Genomic DNA, 21,520 nt, shown 5'->3' with positions numbered 1-21,520 from the left:
TATATGCATCCTATTTGAATCTAGGGCATATTCGGTTTGATAAATTTTAATTTGTAGGAATAGAAAAATGAAAAATAGTAATACATGTCCATATTAATTAAAATTAATATTTCAAGAGGTTTGAGTCTATAAATTGTTTCCGGTGTTATATCTCTACAAAAGAAAGAATTTTTTGTTTTCCTATATTTCACCCTACAAATCAAATGATTTCCATAGAAATTAGCTCTTCAGAATCTATATCCTTTTTTCGTCCCACCTGAAAAGACCCTTAAATAGAAACTAGGAATATTTTTTGAAATAAGTTTCATAAACATTAAAGAAAAGATATTTAGTTTTCCGCAAGTATACTCAACACATGGTGAAAGCTGATGATATCTTCTCGAGAAGTTGTTGTGCTATGTTTCTTCTTGTCATCTTGTGTGTGTTAAGTCCAAATCTGTAGTTCTGTGCTGACGGAATCTCCAACACCATCGAGCAGGCTCGGCTCACAGAAGGGTTGGCATGCAGACGAAAAGCTTGGAAAAATGTGAAGATGGGTAGATAATAATCCCTCCATATTTTTTTATATTGATGTTGATTTTTAGGTTCACATTTATTTATTCGTTTTATTTAAAAAATTATATAATTAGTAATTATTGTGTTATAATAGAATTTATTATTATAGGAATTTTAAGCATGCCTTATAATTTGCATATTTAGATATATATTTTAAATAAAATGAACGGACAAACGTATATTTAAAAGTTAATGGTGTCATATAAAAATACGAAATGAGTACTTGTACGTACCTAATTATCTAGGTCAAAATACTAAATTAAATTTGATACTAGTTTTCATTGTGTGTTTCCAGAATATAGTTTAGGTCTGTATTTGTGTTACTAAAATGTATAGATCCAGTAACTGGAGCAGTATTTTTTTTAACTTACTACCGTAGATTGCTTTAACTTCATTGAATATATTTTTCGAGGAAGGAATCCTTTGTCAACAGTCGTGAATACGGTTCGGTGCTAATAGTTCAGACGTTATTTCCGTATATCGCCGAATGGCATAAAAGGACGTGACCGTGTATGCGACATCAGGTCATTCAACCCTGGAAAATCTATTCCCACTTGGTGATGGACATCGCTCACCCAAAGAGGCCAAGAATAGCAAGCAATTGATGAGAAATTCCGTAGTACTAGCAAGTGTTTTTCTCGTACTCGTAGAACACACCCGGTAGCAGAACGTACGGTAGCGATTCTGAACCGAGGTGTCTAAAATTAATGTGTAAAATTAAATTGGAGAATTGAGCTAGAAAAAAATATCTTCAATAGGTTACCAAATACATTCATAATATTTACCCATGTCTAAAATTAGCTCACTTATATCTTAAATTTAGGATAAGAATATGTGTTTCTAATACAAGTTATTTATTTTTAGAGTTTTGTTGGAGGAGTATATAGTTTTTATACCTAATAATTTTTTAGATAAACCCAATACAGATTTTTAGAAAATAAAATATTAGCATTATTTTGGAGATTCTCTTGTAAACAAAAGCTGTTGCACAGATGCACTAACTGGAGTACACTCGTACTTCCTTTTTTTATTTAATACCTTTAATTTTTTAGTTTATATTTAATCACTTCTCTTTAAAAAACATAATTATTAATTATTTTATTGTGAGTTGGTTTATTTTTAAAATAATTTAAAATAAATTATATTTTTTATATTTATATAAATTTTAAATAAAATGACATACATTCAAAACTAACAAGTAACAACATTGAATTAAAAACAGGAACGATTACCGGTACAATTTTCCATGATCTTTCTTACGGCGAACTTTTTTACTGCCTGCCAGGCACGCCTGAGCGAGCCCATCATTCACCGGCGCCTTTCCTCGGCGGCCGTCTCTCATGTGTTCGCAAAAGCATCGTCTGCTCCGATGGAGGTCCAGAGAAAAAGTGTGCAGGCGACGGCAGTAGCCGGAGGCGGGCGGCAGCCCGCCCACCCCGTGCGAACGCGCTGCGCTGGACCCGGCGTGGGGACGGGGGAGGTGGAGTGGACACGACCGGGCGGAGACCAAGCGGAGCGAGCGGTCGCCGCGGGACCGAAACGCAAACACACGACACACCAGCGCGGTGTCTGTCATGTGCGCGCGGGCGCACGAACGCACGCAGAGGGGACGACGCGCGCCGCCGGTCTTCGTCGTTGTCTGGTGCGCCGTTTGGCCCGGCGCGCCGCGCGGCCGGTCCCGGTTCATGCAAAGGTAAGCACAGTTCTATTGTTCTGTACTTTCATCACAAGCTTAGGATGAGATGAGCTGTTTCTTAAAAGAAAATAGAAAAACAGTTTTCTAGTTACATAAATCTAAGTGTCGTTTACGAGAAATTCTGATATCACGTTAGAAGCTACAGCTAACACAAACTTCTCAAACATAGCTAGCACACCACCCACTAACTAGATCACTCTTTGGCCGTGGCCATTCAAGTCAAGGGATTTTACCGTTCCGAGGAAGGAAATTTCATATATCCTGACAAGCTCATATCTCTTATTTTTGTTTCTATTTATGCTTATAAACCAACAATTAAATTTTCAAACTTAAATTTATAACTAATTTTAGGGTTTTTCACCAAAATTTATTTTCAGCATTAGCTTTTATGTCAACAAGAATATGTATATAAAAAATTTATTCATAAATTATTTCTTACTTGCAAATATGCCTTTTGGTCAATCACCCCTGGTATCTAAGAGAAAAATAAATAAAAATCTATTGGAAGTTTAAATAATTTAGTAGAGTTACCGGATCTTACCACTATCGTTCCCTAGCACTAAGGTGGTGTTTAGTTTAAATTTTTTTTTGCAAAAACATCACATCAAGTTTTCGAATACATATTTAAAGTATTAAACGTAGTATAATTACAAAACAAATTTCAGATTTCGGTTAGAAACCGCGAGACGAATTTTCTAAGCCTAATTAATCTGTCATTAGTACATGTTGGTTACTGTAGCACTTATAGCTAATAACTTTCTAATTAGGATCAAAAACTCGTCTTAAGATTTTTTCCATAACTGTGCAATTAGTTTTTTGGTTTATCTATATTTAATGCTTTATTTAGGTATTTAAAAATTTGACGTGATGTTTTTGAAAAAATTTTGGAAACTAACCAAGGCCTAAATCCGGCTACCGCGATACCGGGTCTGCTCGGTGTATCCATTGCGCATCCTCTAGTCCCGTGATCAGATTCTGTCACGCCGGGGGTATTCAATTTCTCGGCGCACACCAACGGAACGTGGAAAGCGAGAAAGGGAAAAATTAAAGTAGGGGAAGTACGCGTAACATGGCAGGTATTTGTATACAGGTGTTGACGCAGCTGCGGTCGCAGGACAGAGTACAATTAATTAAAGCGACGCAACATGGCGACCATGCATTGCAACCTCTCCTCCTGTTGCAACTTGCATCTATGAAAGACTTTGGACTTCGGAGGCTTGGGCTAGTGTTTTTCTAGGGAAAAAACTAATAGATCCAACACGACTGCTCCATGAAATAAACTAGTGCTAGACTTTGTTAATTAGGAGTGCTCTCCGCCATATTATCCTATTGCTGGTAGCTAAGCAAGGTTCTGTGGCCTAACCCACCGCGTGCTAGGATTTGGAAATCCATTGCACCTGTCTCTAGTGATCAACTCCAGTCAGTCCAGTCTCTCATAGTAGTAAATAATAAGAACTAGTGGCGAATTAAAAAAGAATATTAGAATGGGCTAAACGAAAGAGAAGTAAACCCCCTGGCCCGGTGGTAAATCCGCCCCTGATGAGAACAACTATGGTGCCTTTTATTAATAGTGATAGTAGCGTAGTAAAATTTAGATCTAACTATTTAACTATTTTTTAAGTATATTAAATATTTTTATTCGAGAACTTTGATAAAATATATTTATTAATTCATCTTTTTTACATTATATATGAATACGAATTTATCGCAAAATTATATATACATTTTAGTTTCAAATTTACTCTCATAAAATTTGTATTACACATACCGGTACCGGTGCAGTGTAATAAAATCAGATCATTTGGATACAAAATAATGTACAGTTCACGATCATTCCAAGGCATCTTAAAAAAATCCTAAATAAAAACTAGCAGTCCAGTATTCTCATAGGCCGATTATGATGTGCCAGTGCAGGCATGTCTTAGGCTACCAATCATATAATTCACAAGTAACTTTCTGGTAATCCGACTATCCAATCCAACGGTTTATTTTAACACTACTTCCTTATTTCCAGAAAAAAAACCAACTTGCGTGTTTAAATCTTAACTAGAAGTTGATTTATTTTGAAATATACTCCCTTCATCCCTAAATATTTAACGCCGTTGACTTTTTCATACATGTTTGACTACTCGTCTTCTTCAAAAAAATTACATAATTATTAATTATTTTTATATCATCTTATTTATTGTTGAATATACTTTTATGTATATATATAGCTTTACATATTTTATAAAAAATTAAATAAAACAAACAATCAAACATGTGTCAAAAAGTCAACGACGTCAAACATTTAGGAACGGAGGTATTATATATAAAGTATTAGATATGACAACTAAACTGACAATTCATCATATTTAAATGGTAATCCCTCCATTCATTAATGTTTGTCGTTAGGACAATAAAATGTAGTTAAAACATAACTAATTTACATGTTTGAAACGTTATATATAAATAACCGGAGGCAGTATTCATTAGATGAATACGTGGTTTGGTTAGTATTTTCTCTGTGGTGAGCTACGTACATACCCAAGTCGTTTATGGTTTAATCACGAACAGTGCCCCCAGTGGGCCAATTGTTGACTGGCTCTGCGACGAACCACGAACATTGGCGTAGAATCACATATATATACATAAGCTTTGATCTGCATCTGATGGTAAAGTGCGCGGAAGAAGAACAAAGTTAATGAACTTCGGTGGTGCATATACTGCCTACGTTTCATTAGGTATGACTTTTTTTACAATGTTCTTATTTAAAAATTTAATACAAATATATAAAATAACAAGTCGTGTTTAAAGTTTTTTTAAATAAAGTCATAAGCAAAATAAATGATATTTTCATAATTTTTTAAATAAGACAAATGGTCAAACATTACAAACAAAAATGTTAAACATCTAGTAATGTTTTGCTGTATGATTATGACTTTAATTATGGTGACTTTGCTGGCAACGAGGGCACCTAATTCGGATTAGGGAAGATGACAGGTGGTCCCGACCGGCCAGTGATCAAGAGGCATAGTCACTCACTCTTGCCTCTTGATTTGAGCGGTCTACAAGTCTCCCTGCTTCCATTCATATATATGACTTTCGTTTTTCTAAAGAAAATAGACGTTTTTTTCCCTTACTTTATTGCACTCATTGCACTTCACTATTTTTCTCTTCCTACTATCCAAAAGTTTTCCGCCTTTTTATCTCTTTCTCACTCTCATTCGTGTACTTTTCTGGTCTCTTTCGTGCTGTCATCCTATCAAAGATTTTTTTGAATAGAAAGTAAAACATGTCAATAGTTGAGAAAAATTACATAAAAACCAAGATGAAGTTACATATTCTCTTTATTTTTTATTTGACACCGTTAACTTTTTATATTTACATTTGACCATTCGTCATATTTAATTTTTTGTGAAAATTTGATAAATTATAAGCATGCTTAAAGGACATTTAATAATAAAATAAATCATATAAAGTAATTAATAGTCATGTAAATTTTTTGAGTAAAAAAACGATCAAACGTGATTACCTGAATTTCAACAGTCAAAATTGTTAAATAAAAAGAAACTGAGGGGGTACGAAAGGAAGAAAAAAAATGAAGGATAACTACTTGCAACAGTTCAAGGAACAATTTCAGTGAAGTTCTCAAAGTGTATAACAGTAGTTTTGCATCTGTAAATCGAGCTTCTTATACAAAATAAGGGGGAGATTGAAATGTTTATCTAGTGATTGGCACAAACATTTCGTAAAAAAATAATTTCTGCACCTGAAAACGACACCTGATTTGCTTTAATAGTTTTTTTCTTAACATTATCAGTTAATTTATAGTATTATTCATTTTGCTGAGTTTTATATGCGAGTCTGGTGTTACCCTTGACTATCCACCGATGTTGAATCAGACAAATAATTACTCCCTTCGTCCCTAAATATTTAACGCCGTTGACTTTTTATACAAGTTTGACAATTCGTCTTATTCAAGAAAGTTACATAATTATTAATTATTTTTATATTATTTTATTTATTACTTTTATTCATATATATAGTTTCACATATTTTTAAAAATAAATAAAATGAACAGTTGAACATGTGTTTAAAAAGTAACGGCATCAGTGACGGAGGTAGTACTAAAATTAAACAGCATTACACCATCGAGAATGGATAAAATGAGAGAGGTAAATCGATACCCAATTAAATAGAGCCGCAAAAGAAATGATTACTGAGGTGCCAACTGCCAGGCATATTCTAAACCTTAATTTCTGCAGATGGAAGCATGAGATTTCTGCAGATGGGTAAAATGAGGAAGCATGAGATTGAGACATTGAGATTGAATAATTTCTGCAGATGGGAAACTTATACTAATAGAATTGCATCAGTTGAGATAATAGAAAATGCAGACAAGGAAGCTGGGTCTATTACCCGAAACTGGGAAAGGTCAGCTGACATTTGAAACATGTGCACGCACTTGCCCGCTGCGAATAAAAACGTGGTGCCATTACTCGATTGACAGTTCTGCTTGTCCTCTTCCAGGAAGCTGGTGTTGTCTGTTCTTGATCTGTCTCATTTGTTGAACTCATGACTGGTGGAACCAGTTGAATAAACAGAAGGAAGAAGCATCGAAGGTGCAGTGCAGCTCTGATGCTTATAAGTCAATATTTAAAATTTAAAACTTAAATTTATAGTTAGTTTTGAGTTTTTTTATAATTTATTTTTCGACCTACATTTTGAAATAGTTAAAAATAAAAATTTTATCCATAAATCATTTTTTTCATTATTAATAAATTAGTTTTTTTTCTTCTGAAAAACAAATTAGTTTTCTTATGCTTAATATCATCGAAACCAATGAACATTTTAATTGCTCACGTAACCAGACAGTAAGGATAAGACATTGAGTTCTTTTGATTCTGTACTTCTGATGGCCCATTTTGATCTTCCATGCTGCTCACTAGGTCATGGACCGTAACACGGTGGCCCATTACATAATTCCCATTTTCTGGCCCATTAAAAGTTCTGTCCCTTTTTTTTTCTTTTTGATAGAATCCATGAGAAGAATTGAGGACATGTTTGGTTGGGAGCTAACATTACTATACATTATTAACTAACGTAACTAATTTTTAGTCTTGCCATACTTTGTGATAAATAAAATAATAAACTAAGTTTAGATAAAGTTAAACATGAAATAGAGTAAATGACATGTGGCCATATAGCTAAAGATTAGGTAAGTTAAAGTTATGACATAAATTAAACACTATTCACCAAAATTTGAATTTACCTTAAATTTAAAGTTGAGTTTAAGGTTTTTTATTATAGTTTACTCTCTAGTATTTGTTCTTAGATCGCTAAGAACACATGTATAATAGTTTATTCATAAACTTCAACGAATGACTCAATAATTAATCACTATTCATCAATGATTCTCAATGAAAGATCGGGACACTTTTTAGCAATTATTTGGCTAACAAAAAAAATCTTTTTTTATTTATAAATATGTTGTTGGCCTTTTTCCCTAAATAATCCCTAGAAAAATTAGTTGCCAACCAATCCTGCCCTTGAGATCGTACACAGCTCCCTGCCCTCGGAGCAGTCGAATTCGTCCAAGGCTCCAAGCATGCGATTTGACAAAGGTAGCTTCCTCTTTCACAATTACTCCCTTCTTCTTAAAATAAACCAATTTTCTACTTTTTACCTATAATTTTTGACTCTTCGTCTTATTTAAAAAAATTTACGATTAATATTTTTGTTTTTATTAGATGATAAATCATAAATAATACTTTATGTGTGACTATTTTTTTCTAATTTTCTGAAAATTTTTCAAATAAGACAGATTGTCAAACGTTGGACATGAAAACCGGAAAATTGTTAGGAGTATCCACCAAGCAAGCATCATACCTCCTACCTAACTTTCATCAGGTGATGTTCCTTCAACCAAACTCGCGAGAAATGACGAATTCTAGATACCATCATAGATTCATGGTCCTCGATAGCTTGCTAGCTGTTGCAAACTGTGGGAAGAAAAAAAAAACGTCGGCGAAAAAGACCGGCAGGTTCCATCTGCAGACGGCGGTAGATAGATAGGGCCTTCACCGGATGATCGCCCTTGTGGATGACAAGTGGCGAGATCAAGCCGGCCGGCGGCCTGGGTGGCGGTTGTTGCATGCCGACGGCGGCGAAAATCCGGTGCGGTGGGGGCGCGCGCAGCTAGCAGGTCGCGTTGGTGCACGCACGATGGGTGATGTATGATGATGCTTTGATAAGCGAACGGATGGATGTGTGGCGCAATCGTCATCATGTATTCATGGTGAATGTAGAAGAAGCCAAGGAAGGGATGGGTGAGAGACGAGAGAGGTTGAGGATGAGACGGCTCGCCTAGTCGCCTTTGCAAACACTCCTTTTTATCTCGGAATAACTTTATTTTTTAATCATCCAATCGAGCAATACAAAAGTAAAAGAATGTAATGATTTCTACTATTGTTTTCTACTTTATCTATTCTCAATGCATTTCTTCCTTACTTTCATAAAATCTACTGTAATGATTATTCAGAATAAATTTATCTATGACAAACTAAAATAGACAAAAATAATCTTATTTTGGAGTACATGCCTAGTCGTAGGCCAGTGCTGATGATGGTTATTCTTGAACAAACGGTAGCCAAGTAAAGGTGGTGTTTAGATTAAGAAAATTTTTAGGAGAAGTGCCACGTCAAACCGGATGTCGGAAGGATTTTTGGACACGAATGAAAAAACGAATTTCACGGCTAGCCTAGAAACCACGAGACGGATCTTTTGAGCCTAATTAATCCATCATTATCATATATTGGTCATGGTAGCACTTATGGCTAATCATGGACTAATTAGGCTCAAAAGATTCGTCTTAAGATTTCTTCCATAACTATGTAATTAGTTTTTTAGTTTATCTATGTTTAATGTTTTATTTAGGTGTATAAAAATTTAATGTGATGTTTTTGAAAAAAAAAATTTGAAACTAAACGAGGCCAAAGTCTACATGACGTAAGATAGCACAATGGCTAGGGTTAGTTGTAGTTGGTGGCAACTGACAGTAAAATTGTTTGGCTAATAAAGGATAGTTTATCATATTTTCGTTTGACTTTGAGGGGGTACATCAATGTAACCAAGATGAAGGGATACAAAACACACACGCTACAACCGAGGTCCAGACAGCTCATGAATTGGCTATAACTTGATTGGTTTGGGTTTCCATGGTGGAGCTTATCCACTGGGTTTGAGGTCTAAAACTCGACGAGGGAGATAGTACATGTGCACGCCCTTTTCTAGGCCTCGTTTGATTTGGTTTATAAGCTGAGACACTTTGTTATTTTTCATGACCACAATTTAAAATTGCTAAACGTTGTGCTTTTAACTTTTTTTAAAAAAACATTATTGATATTTCTTAAAAATCAAATAAATATATTATTTATAGAATGTAAATTGCATTCATGCTCCGTTAACTAGTAAAGCGGATGTAAATTACAATAACTTAAATAATTAGTTTGAAACAACAATTTATATATGATGCGTACGTACCAAGGCAAAAGGAACACTATGCGACTAACACTGAAGCAAATTGTAACTAGATAAATATATTTCTACGTGTTACTTGATTGATTGGAAAGCTATAGCTAGTACTCTTTTTTTTCCTACAAAAATTGCATTATTATGTCAAAACTAAAATAAAGTAAATTTTAAAACTTTTAGTACCCATGATAAGTAAATAATGCAAGAATATGATGATCCCAGGGAAATAATAGTTCTTGCACAATTGACTTAGGAAATTAATAATCATGTTGTATTGTTGAATTCCAATTCCACAACATAACAAACTCTTATCTTGATGATAATAAGGTTCTTGAATTTCTTATTTGTTGCCATAACACAAATGGAAATGCATTTCTTTTCTTAATTTCATTCTATGATAACATTACACATGGGCATTTAATCATGGTTTGCACGTGCCATACAAGTTATTATACTGATAAAATCATTTTACAAGTTGTCGCACTATATTGTACACATCTCATAAGTTCGTGTATCGCGGGTGTAGTTTATTTTTTTTACTCCCTCTGTTTCATAATGTAAGATGTTTGACTTTTTTTGTTTTCAATGTTTGATCATTTGTCGTATTTAAAAAATTATAGAAATATCATTTATTTTGCTTGTGACTTACTTTATTATCAAAAGAATTTTAAGCACGACTTGTCATTTTTTATATTTGTACTAAATTTTTGAATAAGACGAATGGTAAAATGTTAAAAAAATCAAACATCTTACATTATGAAACGAAGATAGTAATAGTTAATTTGTAATTAATTATGTACTAATTACCTATCTCGTTTTGCATGTGGCTGGCTGGACACTGCCTCAAAGCCAAAGGCTCCTGCAACACATGAATTAGAAACACGTCTGTAGAATGCAAAGACACATTTAGATGTTACAATATGTGTTTATATTGCTCACATGAAAAAAAAAACTTAAATATTGTAGGACAATAGGTTAGTCCCTTTGTTCACAATATAAACATTTCAGGCTGATTAGAAGATCTTAAGGTTTAGGGAAAAACTGAACTTTGGTGCCTCCATATTGAATCAAGGATAGTTGAGGGTGAAAGCCTGAAAGGGCGGATGGCGTAAGATAAGGAGAAATTTAAATAAACCGTGATTAATGGAATAAATTATGTTATATGAATCCTCATACGGATAAATTACAAACGCTTGGGATGTTTATGGAAATTTTAGATTACTCCACATCCTTTTTCCGTTCACTGACCATCAATCCAACTTACCTCATTGGAGGTAATAGATCATAAAATAGGAAATAAATAGATTCTATTGAACCTGCTATACAAAGATTGTTGCTCATTAAAAAAAGTACGAACGAAAAGGTTTTTCACTTGCCTTATTTTCATATTTGGATTACAACATGTGAAAAGGTGATTTTAAATTCAGTAGTGTATACGTATAGATCTACTACATATATATTGAATATGAATAAAATAGTTGTAAGAAACGAATATGAATAGAATTAAAACTATATGATCCAAATCTGATAAAATTCAAGTATGGTATTACAATATAACAATTCAGATATAAAGCATTTTTTAAAAGTTATAAAGATTTAAAGTTTTGTATTTCATTTTCTTTGGCATATCCAGAATTTGAAAGTTCAAAGCAATCATGTAGTATATTTATTTCATACTATAAGACTTTCTATCGTCACTACATTCATCAATAATGAATATATATAGTTTGTTTACATTACTAGATTCATCAACATCCATATAAATATAGATAAAACTAGAAAGTCTTAAATTATGAAACAGATGGAGTATTTGTTTTAAGTATTAAAATATAATATTACTTTGAATTTTGGAACTTCCATATGTAGTCATATTCAAATAAACACATAAATTAATGTGTTACTTTATGTACCCACTATTTTCTTGCGTCTGTCATTAAATCAATAAGGACTATTTATGGGCATTACTTCTTTCATTTCTTGATCCAATATATTAATAATAAGGTGAAAATATTTTTTAATCAAATAAAATGTCTAGGATTTGGTGTTAGGTCTTACCACCCAAGAGGTAAGAAGAAACACTCTAAAATGGCTCAATGTTTATACATGTGGATAGAGTGGTACTTATATTAGACTATTACATAGAGTTAAGAGAGAAACATAGAGTTTTGACTAGACTTCTCAAATGAAAACAACATACACATATTTTCCTTCAATTGAGATTGTACCCACCATGCACTCATATCTGGTGCTTTGGTGACGCTTCTTCTTAAAACAATGAGGTTTGAAAACATGTTTAAAATCCTATGTAACTGAATTACTGGGACGCATTCCTTTGGAATTTGATTAGTTGGAATCTTATGATTCAAAGGGCCTCTGTAGGTTAAGAAAAATGCTAAGAATCATCCTTCCTATGCAAAACGAGCGCCGGTGCCAAAAACAAAATGGTTTTTACCAGTGTAGTAAAAGTCAGACACCACGGCCATTCGATCTTATATTTTTCTCTTTTGCTTATCTTTATAAGCCAACATATGTCTAACTTTTCGCTTCTGTTTAGGCCTATAAGCCAAATTTCGAATTTTTAAGTTTAAATTTGAAGTTAATTTTGAGATTTTTTTACCAAAATTTATTTTTCAGTTTTATGTTTTAGATCGCTAAAAATACGTATATAAAAGTTTTCCATCTTTTACAACACATGACAACAAGGACTCTGTTATTTTGGTGATGAAAAGTGAAGATTTTTCCTTAACTTTTGCGTGTCCATTTTCAAAATTACTAAACAAGTTTTTACACAAGTTTTTTTTATATAGAAGTTTACCATCTTATTTTTTTAAAGTAGATTTTCAACTTTATACTAGTTAATTTTATCATTATATCATTAAATAGTTATAAAATCAGAATAATATTTTATCATCAAAAGAACACATCCAAGGTTTTGGACCATCCGACGACACATCAACCCCGTTCAGCACAAAACCGATCAGAATCGCCGATTTCTCGATCCAACGTCGCGACGGGTCCAACCCAGCCGCCCACCAGCAGGCAAGCTCCAACCGTTCCCAAGGAGAATTTCAGAATTCAGATGGACCAACAACACAACACCGCTGCATTATTTTGGAGCAATAGCCGTCAACGCCACATCCAGCAGCTCGCCCGCCCACTCGCTCCTCCCTCCCCCAGTAGCCAGCTCCACCGAGCCCGTTTCACTTTCTCGATCGGCCGGACTCTTCCTCCTCATCTCCAATCCCAATCCTGAGCAGCTACCTCCAATAATTATCATCACCATTATTGCCGGAATCAATCAGCAGCACACGATGGGATAATGATTCTAGCTTCTATATAGAAAAGTTTCATACAAAATATATCATTTAGTTATAGAGAAGAACACACCCGATATGATAATCAGTTCTCCGAAATGTTCGTTTGCATTTCGCAAAACTTTGCAGCGATGTATCTGGCTGACAGATGACACGCAACACTGTCATTTCGCGGAGTCGGCGTGGTTCACGTAAATGGTCGCCGTCGATCCGTTGCTTTCGCGGGGCAGGATCACATCGAGAGAGTGATCGCTATCGGGTGTGGCCGAGTCGTCGACTAATACCACATTACTGTATGTCTCAAAATTCAAAGATTCTGGGAGTGAGTACGTACGCTTGCGTTGATAAGTTGAATGGTAAGTACGTGCTGTGGTGGTAGCTGGTTAATTACGAATCCAAATTATTTGATGAGATTCCATGGTTCGTTTGGTTCGATTACATCATCGTGTAATTTTTCTTCTCCTCTTGTATATATATATGAGCACTGGCCGTTCTCTGCATTTCCCGGGACAAGTCGAGAGCTTGTAGTGAGTTAGCTGGGTTTCTTTGGTTGTGCGTGCGTGCTCTGGTTTTTTTTGTGCCTCGGCTTGGCTGGTTCTTGCATGGCCGCAGGGGCAGCTGCCGCGCGCGGCGTGCTCCGCTCTGCATGGGCCAGCTGCTCGCCGTCCGGCCGAGCGCCCTGACGCCGGCGGCCGTGACGCGGGCCGTTTGAGCGAGCGTCGCCCCGGGGGTGCGGTGGCTGTGGTCGTGGTTGACTGGTTGTTGGATTGGCGGATCGAGCTCGCGCGCGATGCCTCCTCTGGTGCCGCACGTCGAGAAGGGTGGCTGCGCCGGCGGTGGCCGGCACGGGAAGCAGGAGGCGGCGGCGAGCGGGCAGCTGCAGCGGGGGCTCCCGGGGCAGCGGCCGGCGTCGTTCCACGGGCGGGGCACGGAGCCACGGCACCAGCTGGCGAAGCAGAGGCCCAAGACGGAACCGGACCTGCTCGCCGGCGTGAGGGGGAGGGCGAGATTCGACCCCGCCGCGGCCGGCGGCGAGCTGGAGCCGCCGGAGGCCGACAGGAGGAGGACGCCGAGCAAGGTGCTGGTGAGCGTGGCGGTGCAGCGGAGCCTGTGGCCGCTGCACGTCATGGCGTCGGCGGAGTGGAGCGTGGCCGACATGGTGGCCGCCGCCGTGAGGCTGTACGTCAAGGAAGGCCGCCGGCCGCTGCTGCCGTCCACTGACCCGTCGGACTTCGGACTCCACTTCTCGCAGTTCAGCTTAGAGGGTAAGTGCACATTCTAACTGGATCTTTAATATATTATGTACATAGAAAAAAATATTCATTTGGATGAATTACATGTTATGGTTATGGAAAAGTTATTTGAGCAATGATGATCTAGATTTTTTTTCTTTTTGAAAAATAGTACTTTTGATAGGATAGCACGAATAATTCATACCTTAACGCACTCCACAACAGCTTGCACCACCGGCTATGCTGATCTTACTTTTTATGACAAAAGGTTGCACCATATTCATCATCTGCTTTCATCTTTTATCCAAATCAAGTCCATTCACTTCAAGCTGGACCAAATCAATCCAATGTTATGTTAGTACTGCTCTGATGATTCCCCTCAAAAAAAAAATTCCCTAAAAAAAAGTACTGCTCTGATGATTGTATCAATCAGACCTATTCATACAAAGCCCCTAAATTTTCATTGGGTAACTACTGTTGCCTGGGCCATGAGTCGATGAGATATTTTCTTCTGCTCTTGCACTTGCGCCCGTCAGACAAAAATATCAGTGTCCCTTTAATTGATATTCTGGGAGTCTGAAATATCTGAAACCAATATGTGTTGTACTCATCATTTACTAGGTAAGCTCTACCTATTAGCAGCATGTACCCCTTCAGGGGTTGAGGTTCAAATGGTATTACAATATTCTTGTATTTAGGCATTGAGAATTGGGTGAAAATTTTGACACAAGATTCAGCTAGTGCTTTTTATTGTACTCGTGTGCTTCAGTCTTAGCTTTGATCCACCAGTGATCAGGTGAGAATCTTTTTCATTACTTAGGTTTGGACCCAAGGGAGAAGGTGATGGAACTGGGTTCCAGGAGCTTCTTCCTCTGCCTAAAACCTCCAGCAACTGTACATGCTCCTTCACCCTCTTGCTCCTCTGATGGAGCAAGCAGGGTCAGGGACAGGGAAGCTCCTGCAAGAGCAGGAGCAGGGCCGGCTTGGGCGAGCTACATGCAGTTCTGGCCGATGATGTAGTAGCAGTAGAGGGTAGCTAAACCTGTTATCATATACAGACTGTCTATTTGTATCCTAGATTGTTCAGAATTGTCCATGTTCCCCAGCTTGTGCTGTACAATTGTAACTCTTTGCTTTCAGGCTCAAAATTTCCGGTGTCTCTGAAAATTACATATGGTCCAGATGAATAACCAAACTGATTATTCATCTTGGTGGCAATTGGCAGTAATACATCTTCTGAAGAAGACTAGATATGTAAGCTCCTTTGGAAATCAGGAATTTTGCATGATTTTCGTAGGATTTAGTTCATTTCCTCTAAAATTCCTGCAAAAATCTCTCCCGTCGCCAGGAGGCCGTAGTGTGTGTATATCCTGTGCAACCATGTTGTGTTTGTAATATCCTTTTAGGTGCAAAATTGTTTCGCCCACGCTACAGTGCCAGAATCAGAAATGTTGAATGGATTTTTGGCATGATCAAGACAGTTTTGAAGGCTTCTTTTGTATCTGTAACTAATTTTTGGAAGCAAGCAAAGGATAAGGACTGTGGCACGTGGATTATTATAGGGGTGATTGTTTGATATTTCATTGAATAAACCAAATGACATATTTACGAACAAAAATAAGTTACGAATAATTTTTTTTATATATATATCCTTATCAGTCTAAAAGCCAAATCTGTAAAAATAACTTCAATAAGAAAATCTTAAAATCAACTTTAAATTTAAGATTGAAAATTTAAATGGCTTATAAGTATAAGCAGAAGTAAAAAGATGAGAACATGAGAAGTAAATATTATTTCAGAATACAACACTAAATTCAAACAGTGTTTACAAGGTTACAACACTACTTTGATGCGGTTACCAGCGAACCAATTTATACAAGGATACATGCCCATCAAACTAATCTAATCTACTTATCACATTACAAAAGGATACTACCGGATACTCTGTTTTCTCGTTGTAGAGAATTGGAATTGAATAGATAGTACACAACAAGCATCCCAGGCAAATCAAGGTGGGAGCCTTCTGTCAAGGAACATGCCCACTCTCGCATCCACAAAAATCAACGAATATGCATGCTACCCCCATAATATGGGCATGACCCGCTATACTGCAGCTAACCTCAAAGTTTAGGTAATCCTTCCTGATTGGTCAACTAATGTACCTACTTGATCTCCACAAATTGCTTTGGAAATATTACCAGGCTCTAACATGTTGAAGATGACAACTGCAAGAAATGAACACATAACAATCATCTTACGAACACTGCAAAAGGGATGCTAACATATAACTTTGTAATGACTAGAGTCTGACCAGGAATATTATTCTCCTGACAACATGTAATCGCTGTCATATCCATTCTGCTAATTCCTCTAGCCGCTAACTCCCTAAATGAGATGTGCTCAAACTGTGGATTGCTGTTGCTCCTAGGAGGGCAACCATAATCGTCATCTCCAGCAGTACCTTTAAGTACAACATCTGCATTGACTGTTTAACAGCAAATCTAATAAGATATATGTCAATGTAAAAATAATGAAGTCACATCTAAGAAATGGAAAATGTGAATGCATGCTCATTAATCAAGCAACAAGAAGCAACAGCAAGCAGCTTTAGGAGGGGAATTCAATAACCTACTTTCAGAAGCTCTCAAGGCAGCAGCTGTATCTGTTGTGAAAAGTGGATTTCCATTGCCAGCACCAATTCCGCCAAAGATAACGACCCTTCCTTTTTCAAGATGGCGTATGGCTCGTCGCCTTATGTATGGCTCTGCAACTTCTTGCATCATCAGTGCAGTCTGGACTCGTGTCTCCACACCTATCTTTTCTAGTGATGCTTGGAGCAATACAGCATTCATCACTGATGCCATCATTCTGATAAGATTCAAAGAGAATGGCATAAATATATAAAGATAAAGGAGAAGTAGTAATCATCATACCCAAGGAAAGTATACTCCATTGGTCATCTCTAGGTTACATAATGAAATATGTGCCTAATTACTGATCATACCACATGTGCTTGAAATGGGGCTACCAATTCTGGTGTGAATTGAAACAATAGAATAGAGATTGAAATGACTGGTCTTCATTAGCTACACATAAGGAATGTGCGTGGTGAAGATCAGAAATATAAAACACCTGCAGTTCTCAAAGAGAAATTATCGGGGACCAATGCTGCATCTGCACCACATTACCCAACTTTGAAGTGGATGAAAAAAAATAGAATGGAAGCCTAATGAAAAGGCTGAGCCTAGCAATCTGCTCTGGATAAGCTAATGCAAAGAAATGTCCAGTATTATGATAGATGATTTATACGGGTAATACAAAAATGTCAAATTAGTTGAAACCAGCATATGCAGTCCTTTAGCTCAGTTACCCCCCATGGACATCATGGCAGCATGCCACCAATGAATTCCAGGGAGTCACAAATACATGATACACAAAGAGAACGCAAACAGTTTCAAAATGGTTTTACTAGCACCCAAAACTGGCCAGCCTTTGACCAAAAAGGCAATCAGTGCAATGGAAAGGGATTACGACCAATGATTTCCTGTAAATTATTTTATTTGCAGGTAAAGTGGGATCAATTGTTCATATGGTGGAAGACCATGACTTTTCAATTCATAACTGTAATGCCACAGTAGCACAGATACTGAAGAAAATGAGTGTTAAATAATAACTTCTGAGGAAGTTACCCAATTGGGTATGTCGAAGCTCTATCAGTGCCCGTTGCAGAAACCCAAGTGTCGCCGCAGAATATATTCCGACCTCCCACAACAATTGACACCTGGTTGGGCACGATGTAATATTAATTTGACAGGCACTGCTTGATATATGTGAAAAGTACCTTCAGAGTGGGTATGTTTCATTTACCTCAACGCCATGGCGGCATGCTACTTGAACTTCTCGGGCAATCAGCATAATTATCTGGCAAGATCACAAAGTTTTGTATGAAATTTCATGACAGAATCAGAGTGGGGGCATTATCTAACAAACTACCTTAGGATCAACATTTTGAGGAGGCGCTCCAGCCAATGCTGTGCCCCCAATCTTGAGAAGGACCCTCTTCCATTTTGGATTTGATAGAGGGGCCAATCTGGAGCCGCCGCCCAAGGTGGGAGTGCCACTGCCAGAAGGAGCATACCTGCAATGCAAAGCATCGGCTCGTCACTCGACTATCAGATCCCCAAACTTATATATAAACGCAAAGATGCAAAGGAGAGCCACCTTTTGCTGCTGTTCTGCTGCTGTTGCCGTGACTTGTCGTCGTCGGAGATTACCGGCGCCTTGGAGGAAGCGGGAGAAGACGAGTTGCCCACGATCTGCTCCATCTTCTTGAACCAGGGCCAGTGGCTGGCGGCAGAGGTCCCGGAGCCGGCCAGCCGCTGGCACTCCACCTTGTACCGCTTCTTGAGGTTGTCGATCTTGTTTTTGCATTGCTCCACGCTCTTGCCCCCGCTGCCCTTGCCCTGCCCGTCCGTCACGGCGGCGGCGACGTCCTCCCAGTCCCGCCCCCGTAGGTTTCCGCGGTTGAGCTGCTCGAACCGATCCGTGTAGGAGTCGAGGAGGCTGCTGATGGCGCCGTCAGTCCACTCCTCCCGGTCCTTCCGGTACTCCGACGAACCACCCGCACCCGCACCCGCACCACCTCCCCCGCCCCGGCCCTTCTTTCCCCCGCCGCCGCCGCCACCTCCACCGCTGTTGATGTAGGAACAGTACTCGCCCCCATCGCTGAACTCCTCCGCGCGGTCCCTCCCCCGCTTGGAGGAGGAGTGGTGCGCCGCCGCCTTCCCTCGCTCCGCGCTGTGGCTGTTCCCCTCCTCCTGGCCCGGAGCGAAGGGGCCAGCGGCCGCATCGCCGAAGCCGAAGGCCTGGCCCTGCTGCTGCTGATGCGGCGGCGGCGGCGGGGGCGCGGCCTGCGACGACGCGGCCGCCTCGGGGACTGCGGGGCCGTGGGCGTCGTCAGCGAGGAGGCCGAAGTCGTCGTCGCAGGAGGCCATGGATGGCCGTCCCCCGTGGCGGCGTTAGGGCTACGCCGCGCGCGGGCTCCGCTCCCCAGCCACGGCGGCGGCAGCGGCGGCAGCGGCGGGGCCAGCGGGCGGCGGCGTTGGCGTTAGGGTGGGGGTGAGGTGACGACGTTACGCCCCCGCCCCGCGCGGCCGGGGGCGGTGAGGTGGCGAGCGCCGCCGCGCTCGGGTTACGGGGGATCGTGCCGGCGGCGGAAGGGGCGTCACGGACCGCTCACGGCTCCGTCACTCACCACGGCAGCGTTACGCGTTTGGGGTTTGAGGACGAGACGGAGGGAGTGGGGCCCGCGGCGCTCTCCGGAAATAAAAATTGAAGCCGACCCCACCCGTCGGTGCAATGGGTGTGGTGGGAGATGAGTGGGCTAGCGGACTGACCCGTTGACTGAGCCTCTTTCAGCTGATCTGAATTCTTCAGACAGGCTCAAGAAAGCGTAAAACCGTTACTCCCCTCGGACTCGGAGCATCTCGAGGAAAAAGGTAAAAACAGAACTTTAATATCATATTTTCTATTTCTATATATCATCTATATCAGGAGAGAAACTATATATATATTTATATATGTTTAGTTGTTTTTTCTTTACTTCTATATGTCATCTATATCAGGAGAAAAACTATATGTTTAGATGTTTTTTATGCGAGAAATATATTTAGATGTTCTCTATTCATCCTCCAAAGAGATATGGAATATAATATATGGATGATCCACGAGAGTAAAAGAGATATGAATGATAAAACTGTTTTAGATGGTTATCCAAATAAAGATATGGATGTCCAAATTTAGATTAGTTGTTAGGGCTGCTCTCACATGGTATGGAGTACTTCCATCGTCCCAAAAGGAATCTAATTTTTGGAATTTAGTTTTTTGTCTCAGAATTAACCACCATTTTCTATTTTCTTTCGTATTCTCAAATCTCAACTCACAAATCAAGAAGATTTGTTTAATACTCTCTTTATCTTATAATATAAGGCATAACTACCATTAACAAAAAACTAAAAATAGTTAAAACCATCTCCTCGTTTAAAATAACTATGTATATGTGTATACACGTATGTAACGTGGTTGAACGTTTTGATGGTGAAGAAATTAAAATAAATTAAATTTAGAGAAAAAAATATATTCTATTTAATACATGCTTATACACATGACTTATATTATGGGACAGAAAAAAAACACCTCTTACCTGGGACTAATCAATTAGTTTTTTTTCATCTAATAAGTGTTTTTTGGGATTATATTAATCCTTTATTTTGGGAGGGAGCAAGTATTTAATATTTAAGAATAAGATTTGATTGTACTTTAAAACTTTTAACATAAATAATTTCTCAATGCTTGGTCAGGGTTCGAAAGATTTGTCAAACCTTATAAATCCACTAAAGTTCTAAAAGTTCTAAAGTTACAAAAGAATATAACGTAAAATATAAAATATTATAGGGATGTTCTTCTCGGTCAAAATGGAGGACAGTCCAGGAACCACCCCCCTAGAACCGCTACTGGGATCTGGGATAAACTGTCTGCTGAACTAAAGCACATCACAGCTTAGGCCAATAGGCCATACCATACTGTTAGTTTTGTATGCAGAATCACTTTTGTTCACTCACAAGAACAGCAAAATCCATCAGTCAAGTAACACAAGAATATTCATCAATCTCCGTTCAACAAATAAGATCCATATATATAGTGTCCCAACAATGTATACCCGTTAGCCTACTAACATGGAAAGAGAAGGATGACCACAGTTTTTTCAGATGAATTTCAACAAAGAACAAGTACATGATTTATCTAGTTAGGCCTCCTTTGAATCACAGGAACGAAAAAACGGAGGAATAGGAAAAACGTAGAATTCTGACAGGAATGTAAGCGTAAAACAGAGGATTGCAAAACACAGAAAAAACGTAAGAATGACCGTTTAATTGGACCGCAGGAAAAACACAGGAATTTGAGGAGAGATATAGACTCAAAATGATTTTTTTCATAAGGTTCAACCTCTTATTAAATTTACTCCAAAACTTATATAGAAAGATGAATTCCATAGGAATTTCATAGGATGCATTCCTTTTATTCAAAGGACTTTGTAGGAAAAAATCCTATAGGAATGAAATCCTCTGAAATTCCTATGAATTTCCTTTAAATCAAAAGGGGGACTTAAGGTTCTCAGCAGGTAATAGTCATTTGAAACCAGAAAGTAA

The 21,520-nt window shown here is 38.3% G+C and overlaps 2 protein-coding genes across 2 annotated transcripts; one reads left to right on the top strand and one right to left on the bottom strand.

The window, feature by feature from the left end:
* Window positions 1–13,255: 13,255 nt before the first annotated feature.
* Window positions 13,256–15,871, top strand: LOC102705157. Its single transcript, XM_006653305.3, has 2 exons — window positions 13,256–14,345; window positions 15,133–15,871. The coding sequence occupies exons 1-2, from the start codon at window positions 13,871–13,873 to the stop codon at window positions 15,330–15,332; spliced, it is 675 nt and encodes a 224-aa protein (XP_006653368.2). The 5' UTR covers window positions 13,256–13,870; the 3' UTR covers window positions 15,333–15,871.
* Window positions 15,872–16,079: 208 nt separating this feature from the next.
* LOC102704886 lies at window positions 16,080–19,566 on the bottom strand. Its single transcript, XM_015835956.2, has 7 exons — window positions 18,534–19,566; window positions 18,306–18,450; window positions 18,180–18,233; window positions 18,002–18,093; window positions 16,945–17,180; window positions 16,624–16,797; window positions 16,080–16,537 (listed from the first exon to the last, which is right to left on the bottom strand). The coding sequence occupies exons 1-7, from the start codon at window positions 19,304–19,306 to the stop codon at window positions 16,440–16,442; spliced, it is 1,572 nt and encodes a 523-aa protein (XP_015691442.2). The 5' UTR covers window positions 19,307–19,566; the 3' UTR covers window positions 16,080–16,439.
* Between the last annotated feature and the right edge of the window lie 1,954 nt (window positions 19,567–21,520).

This window comes from Oryza brachyantha, chromosome 4 (genome assembly GCF_000231095.2).
Source record: "Oryza brachyantha chromosome 4, ObraRS2, whole genome shotgun sequence".
NCBI lineage: Eukaryota > Viridiplantae > Streptophyta > Magnoliopsida > Poales > Poaceae > Oryza > Oryza brachyantha.
Note: the sequence above shows the minus strand (reverse complement) of the source record. Positions and strands in the feature narration are given on the sequence as shown.

Coding starts and splice junctions, on each gene's coding strand:
- LOC102705157 (XM_006653305.3), top strand. CDS start 13,871: ATGCCTCCTCTGGTGCCGCACGTCGAGAAGGGTGGCTGCGCCGGCGGT. Junction 14,346..15,132: donor CTCGCAGTTCAGCTTAGAGG/GTAAGTGCACAT, acceptor TTCATTACTTAG/GTTTGGACCCAAGGGAGAAG.
- LOC102704886 (XM_015835956.2), bottom strand. CDS start 19,306: ATGGCCTCCTGCGACGACGACTTCGGCCTCCTCGCTGACGACGCCCAC. Junction 18,234..18,305: donor CTCAAAATGTTGATCCTAAG/GTAGTTTGTTAG, acceptor TGATCTTGCCAG/ATAATTATGCTGATTGCCCG. Junction 17,181..18,001: donor GCTTCGACATACCCAATTGG/GTAACTTCCTCA, acceptor GAATCTTATCAG/AATGATGGCATCAGTGATGA.